This window comes from Rhinichthys klamathensis, unplaced genomic scaffold, assembly GCF_029890125.1.
Source record: "Rhinichthys klamathensis goyatoka isolate OS25496 unplaced genomic scaffold, OSU_Roscu_1.1 h1tg000370l_1, whole genome shotgun sequence".
Taxonomy (NCBI): domain Eukaryota; kingdom Metazoa; phylum Chordata; class Actinopteri; order Cypriniformes; family Leuciscidae; genus Rhinichthys; species Rhinichthys klamathensis.
The window spans coordinates 155001-171242 of NW_026606878.1; the positions used below are offsets into that span (position 1 = coordinate 155001).

Here is a 16242-nt window from a genome sequence, read left to right on the forward strand (position 1 = left end):
GAACTCCATCTCATCAGACCTCACAGGTAAGCTGGCATGCATTAATAAGACAAGCTCTTCTGTTTGTAGTGCCTGCTTGACCTTCCCAGGTTTCCTCATTCCTTCTTTTGAACCTTTAATCAATTCAGGTCAGAGCAATTTCTGTTTTTTTCCATAGAAACTTTAGAAGCAAGTCCAAGGGGAGTGATGGAGGCAACAAGAGCAAATTGGGGTTAAGTGCATCGCCCAAGGGCACCACCACACCACAATCAACCACTGAATTATTTTACCCCCATCTAGCGGATACAGTTTTCCCCCCCACCGGCCCCTCAATAACACAAGTCCCAGATCCTTCGAACCATCCTTAAAATGATGTACAGAGTGGGCCCTGTTAAAGCAGCACATAGTTTGTGTGTTACAACGTAAAAAGAAGTTGATTTGCAGTACAAAGGAAGTGCAAGCAAGGAAAGAAGGCATACTGACCTTGAAGCCAGACTGGGATGTAGACAGCATTCCAGTGAAAAGAAACGAAGAGGAAGAAAGAGAGAAATAGAGGTGAGATACACACAGAGTGAGCTGGGTTAACTTGGAAAGCTGTGTAAGACAAAAGAGTTAAAAGTACACGATCCTTCACATGTAGACTTCTGATACAAGCATACTGAACTTTAAAAAAAAAAGCACCTGACAATGTGACATGCAATCTCACACGCTACTCAGTTTAAAGAAAACATATAAAGGCCATATAAAGTCAATAAAAACCAGATGCATCTTTAGTAAGGATGTGAATGGATTTAAAATTTCCAGAGAAAACCCCCCAAACGATGTGACAAAACATATAAATGGAGCTTATAAACATAAAAAAACACATTTAAAAAACATGAGAATCAGCTTTGCTATCCTTACAAATAGTGCTTCTGTTATGCCCCCCATGTGTTTCACCTCTATTTCTTTGTTACACGTCTCTTCAGACTCACCCTCCCATTTTAGCTCCCTCTCAAACAGTGAGCCTTACAATCCTCCATAATTACCGGCAAATTTACTGCTGCTGAATTTATGAAATAAATACCCCAATGCCCCAATTCAACCTCTGCCATTTTTCGGTGACTTTGAAGGCATTTGCGAACAAGACCTGCCTCCGCACCACTGATCTGCAACAAGAGGAGCTTTGGCTTCTCCATCTCTGAGTGAGAAAGGTAATCCTGACTCACTCTGAACAGAACACACCGCTTCTACCTGCCATTCGCGTCTTGATTAAAGACGCAGGCGCTAACAGAAGAGGATCTGTCTGAATAACTCTCCATCAAAACCACATCAACAGTCAAACTCCAGAGTGCCGGAAACTAAGACACAGAAAGAACAATGGGAGGTTTTTGAGAACCGAACTCCCCGGTGTGTTTCGAGAACATAACCTGACTCTGAGTGGTAATTAGCTCGGAGCGCCACGGTTAGCAACTGCGGCTGGTGTTTATTTCAGAAATCTTCTCTCGGTTGACATGAATGATGCATCGAGCCAAGCATATGGAGTTTGTTTTAGTCTAATCCTCTCCTAACGCAGATCTGTAAAGCGTGAGACATTCAACGCAAGTCAGATTAATATTTATGAAACAACAGAAACCCACCAAAAACACTTCCAGTATTCAACAGCGAGAGCCTCAGTGCAAATAAATGTCCCTGTCAGGCTAAAGCAGGGCTTTTTGTAGACGCTGGTGCTTGGGAACGGTCTCCGACAACAGCTTTGAAAGGCCTGAAGGAGGGTTAAAGGGAGCATACACAACTGTCAATGCACAACATCCACATCCGTGACCTCCACGACTCTTTACCGCCGGGCCAGACTCTCCCTCACATTCTTGTCTGTTTACACTCCAGCTCTACTTCAATTATTCATTATCTTTATTTATTTATAAGAGCTGTGAAGATGTGAAAAGGTCTATATTTGCCTCTCATTAATTAGTCCAATTACATAGGCCGAAAACACAGATGTTTACAGTGCAAAAAGTCTAGAAAAACGCTCCGGGAGGAGCAGACATGCATTTGAAGGTGTGCAATTCATAAAGTGTTCATTTATGGAGCTCTTTGTAGCTTAATCACTTTATTCTCCATGTCTACGGACACAGAACATACTTTGGGATCAGAGCAACGTGTTGGGGATTAGAACTAAATCTACAGTCTATGACTGCCATGGATCTACTAGGCATGCTTAATGACAATGCCAACATCCCATAATGCTATTGCTGAAGTTGCCCTCCAAATCTCCTGCAACTCATTCCTGGTCTGACGCCTAAATAAACGGAGGATAAGAGATGACTGAGTGGGTGAGAAGGAAAGCCAACAGAGAACACAAACAGAAAAGCGAGGAAAACAAGGAACAACATTGACACCCTCATCATCATCCTTGTGGCATACAGATCTTTCAGTCTTGGCGGTTCTCCAAAAGTAAAAAGCCAAGTTGAGGGGGCAACACTGCCTACTTATGTGCACCCAATTGAACTATACAATGACAAATGGGAAGCCCTATGGACTTCAAGGACACAAACCAAGGCAACAAGAGCACAAATCTACATCAAGTGCACTATTTTGGACTGGTGTGATCACCTATCTGTTAGTGGCAATATACATGTATAGGCATATAGGTTTTCACAATGCCAAAATGGTGGCTGTCAATACCCAATACAAGGGAAATTTCACAACAAACAACATGGAAAAACTGACACAAATGGAGTAAGAGGGTGACGCAGTAAGAGGGTGACAAGTAGAGAATCCAACAATTGGGGGTTTTATTCCTCCCCCCAAAAAAAATCTGACAAAATCTTCCTTTGCAGACATCTGGGCATATCTTCAGTATGTAAAACATTCATTTAATAAATTAAATAAACCACTATATTATAAAGGGTTTGGGATAGACGGTAGCAACTGTACTGTACATAAAATCAACAGAAGTCTATGTTGTCTTATAAACTTGTGTGTGTGTGTGTGTGTGTGTACCTCTCTAGCTCGTTGATCTTGTGATCCTTGTCATTCTTCTCATTCTCCATCTCTCTGAGGATTTCCAGGAGCCGGTCCACCTCTGTCTGTGCCTTCCCAGCATCCTCCTTGTAGCGCGCCACCTCCTGCTCGAGTGTGGCAATGCGCTCCGATAGTCCTGCATTTACCTGAGCCTCAACCGCAACTGACTGAGCCTGTACGGACCAAAGGTTGAGGTTCAGGGGGCAACAATAACAAAGTCTGGATTTTTTATTTATTTAAAATAATATAGAAATAACTTAAGATGATAATAATAAGAGCAATAATTGAAATGATATACTAATATATATATATATATATATATAGAGCGTAAAGGTGTCCATTCAACCTGTCTGTCTATTTATTTAAAGTAATATTAATCAATAGCAGTAGTAGTAGTAATAACAATAATAATGAAAAATAATATTACATTTAATTAATTATTAAACAAATTATAAACAATTTGATAATTTATCATTTAACCACATTGGATTTGGTGTAAATAGGCCTTAGACCTCAAATTCTCAAACCAGTTTAAAAATGTCCTCCACTGTATCTTTTCACAAACTTTGGGTTTTACATGTGTCTGTGCTGTGAATGGACAAGAAGCTTAGATGCTGAACTGACTTCAACTCTCCATAGTTGAGTAGGGACAAGCTATCAGCGGTCAAGCATGGCCTAGACACTGTCACCAGTACATGTGTGTCTGTGTGTTGTTTTGAGGTCTAAGACACCCAACTCACACCTGGAGGCTCTGTGTAAGGTCCCCCATTACATCACAACAGGATACGACCTCATTAAAGTGTGTGTGTGTGTGTGTGCACATGGAAACACAATCATGCTGAAGTCATCAAAATAATTAGTGACATTACGGCCGTCTAAAGTGCCGGGTCAAGGGCCTCATCTAATGAAAAGTAAATCAATTCACTTCCCCCTGACAATTAAAGGAGTCAGCCGTAATGTTTCTTTCATAAAAGTCCTCTAAAAGGACACAGGTGTCTTCCTGCTGCAAAAAAAACCCTGTGAAAACACAAAAACAGTGCAGGCTTTGCAAGGCGAGTCATTTACACCATGACTAAATGCATGTGTGTACGGACCAAGTCTGAATGCAGAAGACATTCAAAGATAGCTTGAATCTATCCAGAATATGTTTATATAACAACCAGGCACAAAAATAACACAAAATAAAGTAAATCCTTACTGTGACATGCTGGTTAAAAATACAGCAAAGTGTCTGGCCTCAGAGGTCTCTTTAGACTGGCACTGGCTGAAAGAGGACTGTTCTGGTTTATTGAGGATAATATTTGAAGGTGACGTTTAGGCCCCGCTAATTAGCTTTATTAAAGTCTCGACCTGAGGTTGAGTAGGTTTCCACTCTGACCGCCAAGAGCTTGTCATGTATGGACGGACCGGTTGCTGCACACAAGGGCTTTTACGTGTGTGTAAAAGGGCAAGTCTGACAAAGAAATTAAAGTTTGTATACGAAAACACGATACAGAAACGTAATGTACAATTAGCATCAAGAAAGTGTCAGAAAGAGGGCGGAGCAAAATAAATCTGTGAGTACAAGGCATGTTCCATGAATAGGGTCTGCAACTATTAAATGATGCATATGATGTAATCATTTATTTTTATTTGAACAGAAATATATAACTACAAAATAAAATCCAATTTGAGCTGTTTATTTTCTATAATTTTTTCTGTAAATGGAGGTTTATAATTTTTCCAAACCAGTTACTAAAATGTGGGCTATAAATACAGTTTAAGACCAAAAAGGAAAAACAAACTGTGACTTTAATTTCCTAGAAAAAAAGTTTAGTAAATTTAGTAAAATAAATACAAGTAATAATACAATATAATATAATATAAAAAATAACAAACATACTAGTAGCAGCTAGTTTCGGACCAAATTCTGGTTTGAAGTGATTGATAGACCTATATTTTCCATAAATGGAAGGGAATTTTTAATTTTCTACCTAAAGTAACTGGGAATGGTAAAGTTTGCCGAAAGCAGTTAGCACCAAAAAAAGGTGTGTGTAAATATATGACGATAGATTATTTACTTGTCAAAACATTGACTTAGCTGCATGATTTTAATTGTTAAACAGAATTTTGTTCTCGGATATATCAAAAAATTAGAGGAATATAGATATTGATGTTTTTAAAACGTTTCTGCTTTTCATGCAAGGCTAATTTAATTTATGTAAGATAACAGTTTATATAATCGCAAAACCATGATATTTTAGGTTCTATTGCTGAAGTCCAAATCAAAGTACACTTGTTAAGTTGGAATGTGGCACATGACTATTCATCTGATCACATAAGAAAAGCATGTGTTCAGGACCACAGACAAACTCGTTCACAATACGGACACAGCTGTGACCTTTCGAAAAAAACAGAGAAATGGACAAAAACAGTCACAGCGAGACAGACAGACTGGGTAGGAAATAACTAGCATTTGTATAGTTATTAGTGGGCTGTAAGGGACACTGGGTCTGCTTGTAAGTTCTGTGCAGTGTGTTGGTATTGGAACTCCAGAGCGGTCAATCCATATGGCACCATCTTTCAGAGGAACAGCCAGTGTCCCAGCGCAAAACGGGGGATTGTGGGAAATGCGGTTTAATAATGTTGTTTAATAATGTGTTTGTGCCTGTTTGGCTGGGCAAAATAACAGAGCGGCTGTGTGAAAACAGCACACATTTGCAGTGGTTTTTATGCATTTACGCTGGCTTTCTTGACCTATAAATGTTCTTGTGAGAGAACATCTCGTTGCTGAATGGTATGAAAATGCATGTGTGTGCAGCAGGGGATATAAAAGGAGTTTTGATGTGCCTCCATATGAAGTAGTTGAGGAAGTGCATTGGGGGACTCTTGGTTGGTTTGTGAAATGTACACTGTTGGATGTCTTGGTGGCATGTCTGTTCTCATTTCATGAGCCTCGCTGACACCTTAATCCATGTAAACTCCTGGCGGTCACGCAGGGACAGTCGAGTCCTCCGCCCCCTTTCTGTCTCATCCAATCACAGCAGACGCCCACCGAGCTGTCAGCGGGTTTTCACTTGCACTGCTTTTATATGAGACCCTGTGCGAACACAGACGCACACACACTGCCAGCGATTTCATTACTCTTGGAACGGACGATGGGACCCAGATCTTCTCATCAAGCCACGCGAAGAGCTCTGAATATGCATACGAAGGTGATCGGTTCATATGAGTGATTAACATCACCATCCAGAACTAAATGTACACTGCAGTCTAAAAAACTAACAACCACAATTGCACAGAAGCACACAGACTATAACCACTGACTATATATTATGCATATTTAATGAAAATTTAACTAAAAAAATTCAAGCTGTCATCATTTACTCGGTTATGTAGTTCCATAACTTTCTTCCGTAAAACTCAAAAGAGAAATTTTGAAGAGTGTTCATGTTGCTCTTTTCCAACAAATTTTAGTCTACATTCTGTCAAGCTCCCAGAAAAACTATAAAAACAAAATAAAAGGGGTCCATATGTCCAACTGTATGTCAAGACTTCTGCAATAAGGACAGGCTGACTGAAAAAAAAGTTTTATTTTTTGAAAATCTAATCATCTTCCCCTTAATAGCTCCCAAATCTCATTCAAGCACTAGCAAACTCATATTTGGAGCACCAAGATGTCAATTACACCAAGCACCATTTGAGTTTCATTCTTTGCTTGAGGTGGTAAAAACACTACTACTACTACTAATAATAATAATAATAATGGTGGTAAATAATAGTAATCATCATCATGATCTAAAATAAATTTAATTGCGCATGTTCCATGCATAACAAAAAATGTTTTTGTTTGGCATACTGGTTTGGAACGACAAGACAGGAAGCAAATGATGACAAATGTTCATTTTTGAGTTGAACTATCCCTTTAATAAAACTATACTAACGATTAAAAAGGATCGGGGAAATATAGCATTTGTAGAGGCACGTGCACACACCATGTTGACACAGCTCAATGCGACACATATCATCTTACGAACACGGCACTAAATCCAAGCTCTGCTGCGGAGCAACGTCAAACCACACAAGACCATCACTCTCTCAAGCTTTAGATAAGAAAAGATCTCATGCAAGCAAATCTCAGAACACTCAGAGACTCCGCCAGCCCCCTAACATATCCTCTCTATCTCACATACACACAAAACTAAACTTGAGATAAGCCTCAAGCTCATGCAAGCAAAGCTTCACTCACACATTTATTAGTTACACACACAGAGAGACACTGGCACTGCTAAGGGAGGCTTTTCACACCAAGATGCACTTACAAGATTGAAGGGATGGCCTGACATGAGCTCAGAGCGCTTTCGGAAAGAAAGAAAGAAAAACACAGAGGGGTTGGGGAAGAAACAGAATTGGGTGATACACAGAGAGCGGTGACGAAATATTTTATAGGAAAAACGTGAGAAATATCTGATCTGGTTGAAAAAAACAGGAGGCGAAGATGACAAAGAGGCAAGATCAAGAGAGAAAATGAGAGAAAAGAGAATGAGCTACATATAGAAGAGACTTGAGATCATTGGGAATAGGGCTGCAAGATATACAGTATCAAAATAAATATGATCCAGTGTTTTTTCAGTAACTCGGAGCGGCTTGGTTCATTTACTGTAAATCAAGCCACTCTGAGACACTGACAAAACACTATCATGGGCGGCAAATGTGTAAAAGAACACAGTGCTGCACTTCACTTCACTCTGAAACACACAGCGCATATTTATTTGCTGAAAAACTGCCAAAATAAAAGCTTGATGGTTTAACATTAAGAAATGAAGAAATAATAGCCCTATTTGGAGTGAATGTGCAGCGCTAGTATAATACAATATCAGCAATCACAGACATTCGTATTCACACAGGATTCGATTTCTCAGAGGACCGGTGAGTTTGCCGAAGAACATTTGCCCTTGATTTCTTTTATCAGACAGGATTAAAATCAAGAAACACGCCTATGAAACATGAATTTCTCTAATGAAAACTAGTCTTGTCCGAATAGGGCTTAAGACATAAATATTAATTATATTATAAATGATTTACAGTGAAATATAAAATCAAATAAAATTATTAAATATTTTATAGTACAATAGTATTTTTGCAAAAAATAATAATATTTTGTTTAATATTTTATAAATGTTTAATAAAAATAATTTTATAATCCTATTGAAACGGTCAAACAGTGGAAATGAAGACTATGACAACTGTGATAAGACTTTTTTTTTAAACTCCCTTCACTAAAAAAAAAAATTCTAACTTTTTTACCTCTAAAAGGATGCTTCAAACTAAAAAAAAAAAGAAGTCTTCAGAGTAAAAAGACATTTTTCAGCTTTTTTAAATGATTTTTTTATACAGATGCACTCCCCTAAAAAAAAAAAATCACCCAAATCGTTCTAGAATTCTTTCCAATTAAAGCTATTTAAATCAAAATTCCTGTACTTTTTTTAAAAATTCAATAAACAGCTCTGTTACGAAATCAAGAGAGCTGTCTAGCTGGGTAACATTTTAAGTATCAAAATGATGATACCACATCTTTGCCAGAATGTAAGCCAGCATCACATATATCCTTGTCCAAACTCTTTCTCCAAATTCTAAGGTGCTAAGCACCATGTAAATGTACAATAATTAAGCTAATTTCATTCATTACTTTAAAGCATTGATAGAAAAAAATGTTCTCTCTAAATCAAACTAAACTGATTCACACAGTTTTTGTATGTGCTGTGCATACTATCTTAGCAAAATGCTAACAATCAACTTTGAACATTTCTTGAGTATCTTTTCGCACTTGCATTTGAGTGACTATTAACATAACTGCTCTATTTGAGTGTTTAAAATCAGTCAAGTACAATATTCTGGTTCATTAAGAATGCTGCCGTTGAAGGTAGTGGTCTTTGTTGACCATGGACAGCGAGGCTGCTAGCTAGGGTCTGAAACAGAGCTAATATCTTCCCTATAGCACTCGACGGAGAAAAGCTCCACAGGTAAAGTGCACTTAGGCGAACATTCAGCTCATTGTCATTGTTTTAAGTGTTGTCAGAGTAGCGCTAACGGCGTGCCAGTCACCGTAATGGCTTGTTACGCGCTCCTGGCTGCTTAGCTGACGAGACTCGCTGTATTTGCTAGCTGTGATGCTTCAATTCCATTCAAGTGTCTGGCTCACCTTCTTGAGCTGATTCTCAAGTTTGGTGCATTCCTCTTTCTTCTGCTCAAGAGAGATTTCGAGACCCTTCAGCTTGGAGTCCTTCTTCAGTCCAGAGGAGGCCAGGGACGAGGCGTGCTCCTTCAGGTCCAATACAGAGGCCTGAGGGCGAGGGAAAGGAAGGTTAAATCAGAGAGCACTTATTGAACAATCTACCTCTGAATGGAGACGATCAGGTTTAGGGGGGAGAAAAAACTAATGAAAAGCAGGAGACGACTTTGCTAACGTCATTCCACAGTCCCTGATTGCACTGAAACAACCTGAGCACAAACACATGTAAATATGCAGATCAGAACCACAGCCAGCCGTTTCGAGCCAATTTCAACAGCAGGAACCACAAAGAGCCAAGACAAATTGCCATGTGAGTTTTTTCTTTTCGAAACACACATTTGTATACAAACATGCAATCAAAAGGATTGAATTAAATCAGATCAGATAGGATCAAATAAACTGGACCTAATCTGGAAACATTTGAAACTAGAATTATTTTTTAAAGGGACAGTTCACCCAAATATGACAATTCTTACTCGCCCTCATGTCATTTCAAAACGGTATTATTGTTTTTCTTCAGTGTAATAAATGGAGATTTGAGCTTGACGGCTAACAAAAGGATGCAAAAGCATCATAAAAGTGGCTCATACGTGAGGTCATACATTAGTTCATGAACGAATCATTATTTTGAGTCAATATATTTGCATTGAATCTTCTGATCTTTTGAAGTTCACAAAACCAGTCAAAATGATTTGTTCATGAATGAGATCCAGTTTCAGAGTTCAGCTCACTGACTCACTTACGGTTATTAGTAAATAGTAACTTCAATTTCAGTCGGTTTCTCACCCAAAGAAGGACTTTGAATATAGCGCTTGAAAATAGGGCTTTTGAATATATAGTTATACGGACCACTTAACGATACTTTTATGGTGCTGTCGTATTGCTTTTTTAAAGGACGAAAGCTCCAACCTTGGGTGAACTGTTCCTTTAACAGCACACAGGGTTTTATGAGGAATAATGCCATAAAATATATAACAGGAGAACGATTTTGTGTAACAGTAGCGTACATCTCAATAGTAATATCACAAATATCGTGTGCTATAATGTACAGGGCTCTGCACATATGCAGTACATCAGCTCTCTGTTTTTTTAAGCCGAGTCTCGGGCATGCTGTTAAAACTGCAGCCCTCCATCCATGAGGCCTTTCCTGCCGTTTCCGCTTTCAGTCGGAGAGCCCCACAATTTCACACTCGACTGGAGTCCGCGGACCAAAATACACACTTAATGTTCATACTGCCGCGCCGCGTTCTCTCGCGTTGGTAAAGAAAACAGGAGAGGGGAATGATGGGATGTGCTGGACTCCACACTTTATGATTAGAGTGCGGGAGGGGAGGCCGAATGAGCTCGGAGCGAAGAGGTCACTGCTCAGGAACAATACAATGCAGGAAAAACAAGGAGAGGGATATAACAGGATGCTGAGCGATGGGAGGCTGCCACATACAGCTCAGGACAGCAGTCGAGATCCAAGGACACTGACGCACGTGCAGCAAATGGACATGGCCGGATCTCAAGAAACCTCTCATGATTTCTGAGGCATATTTCACGACAAAAAAAAAAAAAAAAAAATCATATTTTACAACAATTCAATTAAGCCCACTTTTACGACCAGTAAGATGTTTTACCACAATGCTCATTTAATCCAAAAAAAGAAAAAGAAAAGAAAGATGGTATTTTCAAAACAAATTTACCATAACTATTCATGAGTAGTTCATGCATATGACCTTTTTTCAATCAACATCAAGATTGAAGTTCAAATTTATATGAATGTAAACTATCGTTCAGAAGGGGCCGGTAAGATTTTTTTAATGTTTTTGAAGTTTAAGTCTCGTATGCTCACCAATACATATTGTTGACAGCATTTATTTAAAATATAATTTTTCTGCAACAACATGTAACAGCTTTTACTTTTGATTAATTGTAATAATTTATTTTAATAAAAACATTAGCCAAAAATAGCCTAATGGGCAGCACTTCGACATACTGTACACAAAGGCAAAAAACAACAAAAAATAAACCATAAAAAATGTCTTACTGACCCCAACCTTTTGAACAGTTGAGAATGTCATTGTATTACAGTAATTGTTCATTTTTAAACAGTGGAGAAAAAATATATATTAATCTGAATTAGAGTAAGGAGAATTTCCGGGGGAAATGTGGTTAATGGTCATTAAAATAATGGCAACACAAAACACCTTAACAATCCTCAAAATATGCATCATTTTATTTCTGCAAACTGTAATTCTTATTTCTCTCTTTGATTGTGGTGTGAAATGTGACTTGGGCATAATTTCATGAGAATGTGTATGGCCTTTTGGAAGCAAATAGAAATGGAAAGGGGGAAAAGAAAGATGCCGATGAGAGGAAGAAGCGACGGGGTGAGACAGGAAGTGGTTTAGTGGTGGGGATGTGCATCGCCCATGTTCTAGAGGCAGACAGCGGAGAGGAATGCAGAGATCACAGCAAACAAGAATAACCTGAATAATAAAACAGCCACAGACACAGAGCTGCGGGAACACTGGTGTACGTGCACACTGCAGACTCCATCATTAGAGGGATAGTTCAACCAAAAATTAACATTCGGTCATCACTTACTCACCCTCATGTCGTTCCAGAGCCGTATGACTGTTTTTCTTCCATTGAACACATATGGAGAATTTTTGAATAATGTACAGGTCATTCTTTCCATGCAATTACAATAAATGGGGACTGAAGATTTCATGCTTCAAAAAGGACACAAAAAAAAGTACTATGAAAGCACCATAAAAGTTATGAAGTAGTCCATATGAACTGTATGCTATATTCCAAATCTTCAGAAGCCATATGAAGCCAAAACTGAAATCGTTATTCAAAATAAAATAAAATAGAGAATTTTGAGGAAATGTGCTTTAAAAAAAGCAAAAATCCTTTATGGTGCACTTATGTCATTTGTGAAGCTTAAAATTTTCTGAAATCTTCAACGACCAATTATTTTTTTTTATTTTTTTTTTTATTTCCACGAAAGGAAAAAATGTCATACAGATTTGGAACGACATAAGGGTCAGTAAACGACAACCACATTTTAATTTCTTTTACACTGACGTAAAGGCCATTGGAGAGCTAAAATACCAGAAAGTGCAAAAGGAATAAAGAAAGAGAAAAGGGATAGAAGGCAAAAAAAAATAAAAAACCTGAACAACAGTGCAGAGTTGAAGACGGAAAGAGAAATGAGCAGTTGCTCTCTGGGAGGGGCTGTTCCCTCACATTTAGAATCCTCCATTTATCTTCTTGTCACACACACACACACATACACACACACACACACAGGACTGACAGTGCTGTGGGTCCAGCATGTCTGTTCTCATCGCTACAGCTCCTCTGGGATTGTGCGGATGGCTGTGGAATCAGTCTGTCTCTATCAAGCCTGACTGAGCACCTTATCCAATAGTACATATTTAAAGGAAGTTGCTTCTAATGCTGTCTGGAATCCACTTCGACCTCTTTAATCCGCACCCGACACATTATACAGGATTACTGCGTTATAATGGTCATGTTTGCTCGTACAGTACAAAAACCTGTAACATGACTTTCATTTACAAACACAATAATCTACTAATCATACAGAAACATCAAATATGTGCAAATATATAACAGGAAAAAAAAGTGGTACGCTTGCATATTGGAAGGGTTTACTCACAGTTCTCCAGATAGAAGAGATTTCGTTTAGGATTTAGTTGTGGATTTTAGTTGAGTGTGCGTGCCACCATTCAAGACTACAATATTTACACCGCAAACCCAAACTTCTGTTCACAAATATGCAACCAGATTACACAAATCTCAAAGTATGTTTGCAAGATGACATTGTAGTTTAACGGTCATCAACAGAGTAAATGATGTTGTAGACAGGGTGGTTTTCTAAAAGAACACAACACATTATCTCTCGAGTCCAAGATCAAAACATTTTGCTCTCTAGATATGGTTCGCCTCACTGCTACAATGTAAATCGATGTCATTTTTTTCACCCATTTCATTGTCAACCAGGTGAAAATCATTAGAAAAACTCATCAAATGTGCAACTTCTTACAATACTGGCATTAATAAAGCATTAGTTTGTGAGTTGAAGCAAACAGAAGCGCTCACCTCGCGATCGGACAGATCTCCCTGAAGTAGACTGACTTTCTCCTTCAGCTCTTTCAGCTCTTTCTTGTTGCTCTCCAGTTCTTCGCTCTTCTCTCTCTCGTCTCTATCCCTCTGTTCCTTCAGACGCTCGATAATACGCTCCTGCAAACAAGAGAGGACATGTTAAATGTGTGACTTAGAAGCAGAGGGAAAAATGAATAATTTACTCAACCTCATGTTGCTACAAACCCATGTTATATACAGTATTTACTAATAGTTTTAGGTGATATATTCACATTAAATAATAATTCCAATAATAATCCATTAATCTAGCACAAAAATATTATTATTGCTATATTATTAATTATTTAGATTATTCCAGTCATTGTTGTTAAAAAGTATAATTTAAAGTTAAAACTAGTAAACATTATTATAAATAAATAAATAAATAAACAAACATGAATCTGGTGCAATAAACTATTGTTATAATTATTATTGATATTAAAAAATAATATTAAAACTAATATAATTTTAAATAAATAAACCGTGCCTTTAAGCTTTCACTTTACTGGTTGGATATCTGTATTATGGAAGGTTGAACACTATAATAGTACATTTTCTATTAACTTTTCTTTTAAAGAAAAAAGTGGCACAAAGAAAGAGGAAATGATTTTGTGGTTATGTGCATTCAGTTTGTGTAAGGGATGTAATATTTACCCAAAAACAAGAGTGGGCCAACACCTGTCAAAATTTAGAAAGAGCAGACACACCAATTCCTTAATTCCCAACTTAAGCGTAACTCTGCACGGCTAGTGGAACATATTTGAATGAACACATTGGGCGTACGATCCATTAATCTCACACATGTGTCAACTTTGGCCAGGTGTTGGAGGATTTGGCCACGTCTTCTTTCAGAAAATGGAAGTAACTTTAGTAGAAATGAGTCAGATCTGATGTGAACGGCTACTATGCTGTACAGTGCGCACTTTAATAACGCAGCAAAAAAAGCACCTTTAATAATCCTGAGAGAGGAAAAAGAGACACACAGAGCAATAACGCGAGACAATAAGAGGTCTGAGGAAAGAGTGTTTTGGCGCAGCCTCGCGTTCGCAGTCGATGGCCTGTGAAAGAGGACGGCTGGAATCATGGAGAGCATCAGCCTCCAGCACTTTCACACCCGCGCCGGCCAAAACTCACACACCGAGCGGCCGAACCGGACAATAATAATACAGCTCTTTTTGAGGCCCGCACTGCATTTCTCACCACAAAGGCTGTATTTCACTCTCCCGAGCCGGCGTTCCTGGCCGATCCTCGCTGAGCTGTGACATTAAGCATGACCGCTCATCGCTGTGCCAGCTAACTCTCTCCGTGATGCTCAGCCCCTGATGCAGCAACCGGGGGTCAGAATGTGGCTCGTACGGCATCCGAGGCGTGTGAAATGGAAAACTGTGTGTGTCTAACTCGGGAAGGACAGAAATGGTCTGAGTGAGGGAACGTGGTGCAAAAGTGTATACATGTACGCCTGTGTTGGAGTGTGTGAGTCCACTTAAAGAGCCAGAGCTCCCCTTTTCAATATGCAGATGGCTGACAAAGTTGATTTCCGCCCCGCGGCTGGGAGGAACAGGAGGCCCAAACCTCGGCGCGTGAGGGTATGTGAGCGAGATGAAGTGGGGAAACGCAGAACAGCAGATCGCCGCCAAACTGCGGACACATAAGACAATGCTAATAACCCCCGGGTCTAATTCATTCATATTCATGAGGTGGAGCTCGGGGAGTGGGTGTGGGGGATATGTTGATTCGGAGAACTGCGTCATCTGGATGTCCGTGACCTGAAACATTCAGAGAGAACTACGAGAAGGTGTTGGCGAAGACAATCACACATGCGATGTGAGTTGATGAGAAGTGACGGGGATTGACCCGTGGATCCGTGCGCTTGCTGGGAGGTCAATCGTAGTGTGAGAATGACTGAGGCCTTACATAAGGGTGTGTGACAGAGCAATCTTCACCGCTGTCACACACACAGCTTCTGCTGTACAGTATATGTTACCTGTGAACTCGTGTCCTTCAGAGACATAACACACGCTACTACCATTCACAGAGTAGTTCATAATAATATTTATAATAATAACTAACTAAATGCAATATTAAAATAATACTTACTAATAATATTGATTTACACATTAATATTACATATGACTTAATATTAATTATTGATTGTAGTTAGAAAATACTTCTATACAAGAAAATACCAATACTAGTATTAATTTAAAAAAAAGAATTTAATATTTATATAATATGTACTGTTAGTATTAGATTATCCATTGATATTAAAAATTATTATTAATTGTAATAATAATAATAATAATAATAATAACTTAACATAACAACATGTATAAATGTACTAATAATACTAGATCATACATTCATATTAAATAATAAAATTAATAACAATAACAATAATATCTTACTGTAATATTTATATATTTACTAATAATATTAGATAATACATTTATATTAAATAATACAATTAATAATAATAACAATAATATCTTACTGTAATATTTATACATTTACTAATGGTATTAGATTATGCATTCATATTAAATAAGAACATTAATAATAATAACAACAACATGTATTAATTTGATTTATTATTTATATATTTATCATTTATTTTTATTATTATTTACTATTATTTAATATAAATGTAATATATAATATTTACTAATGATATTAAATTAAACATCAATATTACATATTAATTAATATTAATTGTAGTAAGAAAATACTATTACTATTAACACAAAAAAACAACCTAATGTAATATTTATATAATATTTACTATTATTAAATCATTAATACATATTAAAAATTATGAATTGTAATAATAATAA

At 37.8% G+C, this 16242-nt stretch overlaps 1 protein-coding gene across 1 annotated transcript in view; it reads right to left on the minus strand.

Moving 5' to 3' along the window:
* erc1b (ELKS/RAB6-interacting/CAST family member 1b) overlaps nt 1-16242 on the minus strand; it is a 198416-nt gene that overhangs the window by 131936 nt on the left and 50238 nt on the right. The window contains exons 9-12 of the mRNA XM_056233411.1: nt 13370-13510; nt 9164-9304; nt 2962-3155; nt 463-474 (exon numbers count right to left, since the gene is read on the minus strand). Of these exons, the coding sequence (XP_056089386.1) occupies nt 463-474; nt 2962-3155; nt 9164-9304; nt 13370-13510 (488 nt within the window). The remainder of the gene's footprint in view (nt 1-462; nt 475-2961; nt 3156-9163; nt 9305-13369; nt 13511-16242) is intronic.